The sequence below is a fragment of the Anarhichas minor genome, unplaced genomic scaffold (genome assembly GCF_050575085.1).
Source record: "Anarhichas minor isolate MPS153535 unplaced genomic scaffold, ASM5057508v1 ptg000064l, whole genome shotgun sequence".
Lineage (NCBI taxonomy): Eukaryota > Metazoa > Chordata > Actinopteri > Perciformes > Anarhichadidae > Anarhichas > Anarhichas minor.
In genome coordinates, this window is record NW_027466510.1 from 234,408 (window position 1) to 242,500 (window position 8,093).

The 8,093-nt window shown below is 39.9% G+C and overlaps 1 protein-coding gene across 1 annotated transcript; it reads left to right on the forward strand.

Annotated features, from left to right (window-relative positions):
* stc1l (stanniocalcin 1, like) lies at nt 1–2,403 on the forward strand. Its single transcript, XM_076078283.1, has 5 exons — nt 1–124; nt 784–926; nt 1,042–1,149; nt 1,249–1,352; nt 2,109–2,403. Exons 1-5 carry the CDS (start codon nt 1–3, stop codon nt 2,401–2,403), a joined length of 774 nt encoding a protein of 257 aa, XP_075934398.1.
* Nucleotides 2,404–8,093: the final 5,690 nt, after the last annotated feature.

Below are 8,093 nucleotides of genomic sequence, written 5' to 3' on the forward strand. Positions count from 1 at the left end.
ATGACGTCCGGCTCCTCGCTGCTCCTCCTCCTCCTCCTCCTCCTCCTCGGCTCCGCTGCGGGCTTCGAGCTGCTGCCGGACGAGGCTGCTCCCCGCCGGGCACGATTCTCTGCAAACAGCCCGAGTGAGTCCCGGTTCTGTTCTCCGGTTCTGTTCTCCGGTTCAGGTTAAAGTTGGTTGGTTTGCAGAACTGAGATTACAACGATAGAAACTTCTCTCAGTTTGACTCTCAAACGAATATTCTGATGTTTTTTTAACGTTTCAGCATCAGAACTATACTTATATTAATGTACATATATTATAGTATTATAACTATTGATGCATTCATGTGTTCATCACTTGCAGCTTGTGAAGGTTGAGCTCATTTGAATGAATATAAACTCGTTTTTTCTTTAACTTATTTGTTTTATCTGATTTTGTTTTTATTGTTCCCTTTAGATTTTAGTGTAGCGAGGTAAGAAGTAGTGGCTTTTATATATATAAATATAAATATAAATATATATAAATATAAATATATATATATATATATATATATATATTATTTTCCTGCAGTAAGATTCTAAATGCAGAACTTCTTGTTTTATTGCTTCAGACACTTTCTCATCCGTTGGTTTTGTTTATTTCACCAACGAGAAAATATTTAAAGTCTCAACAAGATGAATTTATCACTGAAATAAGATTTTATATTTCAAAAGGACATTTGCAGTGTTTTTGTGCTGATAGTTTGAACTTTCCCTGTAATGGAAGCAGTACTCATGTTTATGTCTGTCTGTCTGTCTGCAGCTGACGTTGCCAGATGTTTGAATGGAGCCGTGGCCGTCGGCTGTGGATTCTTCTCTTGTCTAGAAAACTCGACCTGTGACACCGACGGGATGCACGAGATCTGTGAGCTCTTCCTCCAATCAGCTGCCACCTTCAACACAGAGGTCAGTCTGTTTGCCTGTCTGTCTCACCCGTCTGTCTGTCTCACCCGTCTGTCTGTCTCACCCGTCTGTCTGTCTCACCCGTCTGTCTGTCTCACCCGTCTGTCTCCCTGTTCAGGGTAAGACCTTCGTGAAGAAGAGTCTTCACTGCATCTCTCAGGGAATCTCATCGAAGGTTTTCCAAACGATCCGTCGCTGTAACATCTTCCAGAGGATGATCGCTGAGGTTTGTGACCACAGCGATCCTGCCTTTTGATTGGTCGCAGAGTTCCTCACTTTTGATTGGTTGCTGAGTTCCCGTCTCTCTTTTTATTTCATAATAAAGGTGCAGGAAGAGTGTTACAGCAGTCTGGACATCTGCACTGTGGCTCGAACCAACCCTGACGCCATCGGAGAGGTGGTGCAGGTTCCCACGCACTTCCCCAACAGGTGAGCACTGATCACACGCACACACACACACACACACACGTCTCACACGAGGAGATAAACTGATAAAAAAAGGATGCTGTAATAACGACATAGTGAAACAGATTTGTAAAAAGTCAGATTTCATTATTTATTTTAGGTGTGAAGGCCTGAAGACGAGAAGCAAACAACTTTTAAAACGTTTGTTTTCTGAACGGAGTTTGGTTGGATCGATGCTATGCTAACAATGTAGCAGCTCCATCGACAATCAAAAGAACGTCAAATAGGCATAAATACAGTCACAAGTTATTGTTTGTACCATCAATGGACTGTTTATAAGAAGTGGACGTAGTCGTCATGACGTCTCTCGTTTTGAAGCTTCGAGTTCGGCATCTTGGCCGTCGCCATCTTGTTTTTTGTTACCAACAAACGTAAGTGAGCATATCTGGACTGAGGAGTGACGTAGAGACGCCGTATAAGTCTCTGGTAGAGACCTGTCAATCACTGTGTAGCCCCGCCCTAAAGCATCCCCTGCTTTATGGTCTGTTTGACTCTAAATGGACCATAATGTACTAAATGAACATCATGCTGTATTGAAGAAGACTTGAAACTAGAGATTGAGACCATAAACTCATGTTTACAATGTTTACTGAGGTAATAAATCAAGAGAGAAGTAGTCATTTTCTCATAGACTTCTATACAACCAGAGGAGTCGCCCCCTGCTGGACTTTAATAAAGGTGTACCTGCACATTCTTGACTTCCTGTCCCTGCTCCTCCAGATACTACAGCACTCTGCTGCAGACGCTGCAGGCCTGCGACGAGGAGACGGTGGCGACGGTGAGGACCGGCCTCGTGGCCCGCTTGGGCCCCGACATGGAGACCTTCCTCCAGCTGGTCCAGAACAAACCGTGTGCCGCCGGCTCCGGCTCCGCCGCCTTCAACAACCCGTCCAGCTGGAGGAACATGCCCGTGTTCAACATCCAGCCGGGCTTCAGGGGTCGTGATCCCACCCACCTGTTCGCCAGGAAGAGGTCTGTGGACGACGTGGAGGGGGGGGGCAGAGCCGAGCAGTAGAGAACACGTGCAGATCAATAACATGCAGCTTTAGACGGATTGGGGGGAATATTGACTTATTATGATTATTATTATTATTTAGGGTGATTCGCTCGGTCCGACCTGTTCCAGACATTTGATTTACAGTGATGATAATTAAATATTTATTTTCTTAAACAAGTTAATTTATGAGTTGTATTTAACGTAGTGAGAGAGGCCGAGGAGGTCCTGGAGACGTTCCCCGCTGGTCGTGGAGCGTCTCCACGTCTCCTGTGAAGAGGACGGACTGCTGGTCTGAGATCACCGTAGTGCTTTGACTTTATGTGATGTTTGAATGAGAAGTTATGGAACATAAAAGGCTGGTTTGTGTTAGAAATAAATGATGTTATATGATTTCTGGCTCGTGTGATTTTTCTTTATCTGATCAAAACAAATGGTATATGTAATATGTACACACATACAGTAATATTACAGATCTACAATTACATGTAAAATAAACAGTATAATACTTCTAATAAAGTAGAAATGTATTCCTGAAAGAGGGAATAATAAACTCCTTTCTTCCTCTAGTTCTAATAAATATATAATTATACAACATGCACAATGAAGTCAAAGGATTTATTTGAAAGGTCAAGAATAAATTTTATTTTAAACTTTATTTGTGTAGCTTGTGGAAGAACCAGCAGGTGGAGTTAATGTATATAAAAATATCCTCTAGCTGCCCATAAACTGCTCTTATGTTTGAACAACAGGTGGAACATAAATAAGTATAAATACATCATTTACTCAAGTAAAGTAAGAGCTGGTGGAACATGTTCTCTGTAGGGCTGAGCCTCATCAGTCAATGTCAGCAAACATCCCAGAATGATTTAATGCAGAAACATTAAGATATCAAACACGTGTTACTACTTTACAGTTAAATATTTAACCTTTATTCCAACATGAAAAAAGCAGAAAATAACACTTTGATAAACACGTCAGGACATCTTATTATAGTCTCAGTATAATATATATATCATATAATAATATAATATATATATCATATAATATACATTATATATCTAATATGTTGTTTTATCTGTGTTTAAATTGGACCTTTGTTTGTCTTTCTGTCCTTGGTCTTGGGTCCTGCTTTTGCTTTGTCCACAAAGACTCAAAAAGAGTCTGAACCAGTAGAACGTCTGTCTTGCTGTATTGACTCACGCAGGCGAGGCACGCAGGTAGGACTAACGACAACTTACTTTGAGGTGAAGGAACAGGAAGTCAGTCCGAAGAGTCCGATGAATCCAGAGGGGACGACAGGTGAGCAGATCAGGAAGCAGGAACCAGGTCAAAGTCCAGGAACGGGTACGAAGGACCAGAATCGGGTTCAGGTCCGGATGACTGAAAGGCATCACCAATATTTAGGATCTGGAGAAAAGGAGGCTGCTGATGAGGGAAAGTGGAAACAGGTGAGCAGGTGAATGAGAGAGTCATGTGACTGAGACAGCTGAGGTGAGTCTGAGGGCACCTGGTGGACAGATGGAGACCGGCAGGTCCAGAGAGTCTGAGGCCCGGTACCAACGGGCCCCCTTAAGACCTTCTCATCCTGTGAGGAAAGAGCCTGAAGACGTTCAAACCAGGGAGTGAAAATATACAACCAAGAGATCCCCATTCGTGTTTACACCATTTTAAAGTCTCACAGCCTCACGCGTCAGGTTGGTCCCTGAGGGTTCAGGGTTTAAGGCCCTAGGGAAGGATACAGGGATTACACCTTCCTTTACCAGAGGAAAGGAGATAATGCCGTCCCACAATTCCTTGCGGCAGCGACATTCACAGCAGTAACATGCTGCTCTAACTTCGATGCTTCAGTATTAACGATCTAATAATGTCACAATGAGTACTTTTACTACTGATACTTTATGTACATTTTACTGCATAATGAGTACTTTTACTACTGATACTTTAAGTACATTTTACTGCACAATGAGTACTTTTACTGCTGATACTTTAAGTACATTTTACTGCACAATGAGTACTTTTACTACTGATACTTTATGTACATTTTACTGCACAATGAGTACTTTTACTACTGATACTTTAAGTACATTTTACTGCACAATGAGTACTTTTACTACTGATACTTTATGTACATTTTACTGCACAATGAGTACTTTTACTACTGATACTTTAAGTACATTTTACTGCACAATGAGTACTTTTACTACTGATACTTTAAGTACATTTTACTGCACAATGAGTACTTTTACTACTGATACTTTATGTACATTTTACTGCACAATGAGTACTTTTACTGCTGATACTTTAAGTACATTTTACTGCACAATGAGTACTTTTACTACTGATACTTTATGTACATTTTACTGCACAATGAGTACTTTTACTACTGATACTTTAAGTACATTTTACTGCACAATGAGTACTTTTACTACTGATACTTTATGTACATTTTACTGCACAATGAGTACTTTTACTACTGATACTTTAAGTACATTTTACTGCACAATGAGTACTTTTACTACTGATACTTTAAGTACATTTTACTGCACAATGAGTACTTTTACTACTGATACTTTATGTACATTTTACTGCACAATGAGTACTTTTACTACTGATACTTTAAGTACATTTTACTGCACAATGAGTACTTTTACTACTGATACTTTAAGTACATTTTACTGCACAATGAGTACTTTTACTACTGATACTTTATGTACATTTTACTGCACAATGAGTACTTTACTACTGATACTTTATGTACATTTTACTGCACAATGAGTACTTTTACTACTGATACTTTAAGTACATTTTACTGCACAATGAGTACTTTTACTACTGATACTTTATGTACATTTTACTGCACAATGAGTACTTTTACTACTGATACGTTAAGTACATTTTACTGCACAATGAGTACTTTTACTACTGATACTTTATGTACATTTTACTGCACAATGAGTACTTTTACTGATAATACTTCTGTATTTTTGCTAAAGTAGGATTTTGAATGTAATGAAGTACCTTAACGTTGGAGACATTTTACTGCACAATGAGTACTTCTGTATCAGTACTGCTGGTACTTTAAGTACATGAAGCTGATAATACTACTTTGCAACAGAGTATTTTATACTTTTCCTGCAGTAAAAGATTCTGAATACTTCCTTCAGTCTGCAGCATCATCGATGAACAGACCTCAGACTTCCTGCTCGTGATGATATTGTTCATAAAACAGCACTTTTCTGTTTACTTAGTAATTAGAAGTCTTTATATTAATACTTATTGATCCTGACACACGATGGCAGTTATTGATCAGGGTTCAGTCTGATAGTCTGCAGGATGACCTGGTGACTGAGAGTGAAACAAAGGAAAACGTGAGTTTGGTTTGTAGAAAGATGGTCAGAGATGTTGGACGTGAACAGAAACAGTGAAATGGTTTAATATCTGTTTGTTCAGACTCGTCGGCTCGATGCCGGAGGTGTTGATGTCTCTCACTCGGCCATCTGTCGCTCGGCTAATGGCCGACACATAACGTCTCCTTTATGGCCCATTAACTCCCATCAGGCAGGTGAGAGACCCCCCCCCCCCCCCCTCAGGCGTCACGTGTTAACGTTTCCAGGAAGTGGAGCCGATAAAAGCTGCAGCTGTGAGACAAACACGCTGCTGTTGACTGAAGGTTGAGTTTTAAATGAGGAAGCAAAGTTTAAACTCTGCAGCAGAAGTTAAAAAAGGTCGTTAATAATTTAATGACATTTAGGAATAAAAGTGTGAAGCACGACGACGTTTTTAAATCTTTAGCTGAAGATGAGGTTTGATTTAGTTTGAAGAGAAAAGCACAATCATACAACATGAAGTGAGGTTGTTTTATGACTTTATCTCCAGAAGGAACTGTCAGTTTAAACTAAATAAAGATCAAATAAAGTATAACTAAACTAAACTAAATGAAACTAAATATCCCACATGGAGCTCAAAATTGAGACTGAGATCAAAAGTACTTCTAAGTAATTGTTTTACAGATTTAACAATTTGAAATGTTTTTTCAAAGTTGAAGGAATAGTTCAGTATTTTGTGACTTGTTTCTTGTAGAGAGTTAAATCTTCACCGTTTGTCTTGTTTTCACTGAACTGACCGTAGACTTCAGTGTTCTCTGTGAGCTTTAGGTGGATTTTGTTACCTCTGGACAGTCAGGCTAGCTGTTTCCCTCTGTTTCCAGTCTTTATGCTAAGCTAAGCTAAGATAACTGTCTGTAGCTTCATATTGATTGTACATGAGAGAGGAATCAATCTGAACATCTAACTCTTGTAAAGGCATATACAGGTGCTGGTCATATAATTAGAATATCATCAAAAAGTTGATTTATTTCACTAATTCCATTCAAAAAGTGAAACTTGTCTATTATATTCATTCATTACACACAGACTGATATATTTTAAATGTTTATTTCTTTTAATTTTGATGATTATAACTGACAACTAAGGAAAATCCCAAATTCAGTATCTCAGAAAATTTGAATATTGTGAAAAGGTTCAATATTGAAGACACCTGGTGCCACACTCTAATCAGCTAATGAACTCAAAACACCTGCAAAGGCCTTTAAATGTCTCTCAGTCATTTGAAACATTTGAAATATATCAGTCTGTGTGTAATGAATGAATATAATAGACAAGTTTCACTTTTTGAATGGAATTAGTGAAATAAATCAACTTTTTGATGATATTATAATTATATGACCAGCACCTGTACATGTTCACCTGTTCCCCTCAGTGTTCAACAATTTCTTCAGGCTGTTGAGTGTTTTTTTTGCCGAATCCTAACTTCCTGTGAAGATGGAAGTTTATTTTAAAAAGACACTATGCATGTAGCGAGTGCATATTATCACGAATTCCCCTTCATATTAGTTTGTTTTCATCCTGCCTGTTTAATGAACTCTCCTGTCACTCACACCCGATCACCTCTCATTCCCCTCACCTGGTCCTCCGCCCCCATCTCACCTGCAGCCCATCCCCTCATTAGCCCTCACTATGTAGGTCCCCTCACTTGCACCTGTTCCTGCCACATTGTCTTGTGTGTTATTGCCAAGCTCTCCAGCGTACCGACATATTGTTCCTGATCTGCCTGTTCCGACCCCTTATTGGATTTGTTCTCCTGTTTGACTGACGTCCCGGTTTGGACCCTGCCTGAACACTGGTAAAAAGAACTGAACTTGGGTTCAGGTATCTGTAATCCTTACACATATGACTCGAGGGATGATGAGAGTGCCATAGCTCAGAGCAAGTTATCATATTGATGTTAGAATGTTTTGGCACGACAGAAGTTTACTGAACATCTGCAGCATCTTCAGAGGACGAGAAGTTTTCTCTGGAAATGATTCAGATCATCAGGGATGTTTTTACTGCTTGAAAACAGGAAGCAGAGGGACGAAGAGAGCCAGAGGCCGTTCTAACTGATTTAGTACGATTTGTAAAGTCAGCCAGCGGCTGCAGAGGGAATAAGATGTCGGAGACAGAAGTGCACGATGAACATTCACAGGAGCCTCCTGTCCAACGTAACGCACGTTTCCTCTCTGTGGGAAGGAAACATTGATTCAGGATCTGCAGAGAAAACCAGCCAGAGGAAAGTGTGTGTGTGTTTGGCCTCTTGTACTTGCGACATAGTGAGGACCGAACGTTTTTAACTACAAAGTGAGGACGTGTTTTGTCCATTTAATCACAACG

Bases quoted from the DNA above. Each gene is read 5' to 3' on its own strand.
- stc1l (XM_076078283.1), top strand. From the start codon at position 1: ATGACGTCCGGCTCCTCGCTGCTCCTCCTCCTCCTCCTCCTCCTCCTC. The intron at 125-783 runs GTGAGTCCCGGT...GTCTGTCTGCAG, and splicing joins ATTCTCTGCAAACAGCCCGA to CTGACGTTGCCAGATGTTTG. The intron at 927-1,041 runs GTCAGTCTGTTT...CTCCCTGTTCAG, and splicing joins CTGCCACCTTCAACACAGAG to GGTAAGACCTTCGTGAAGAA.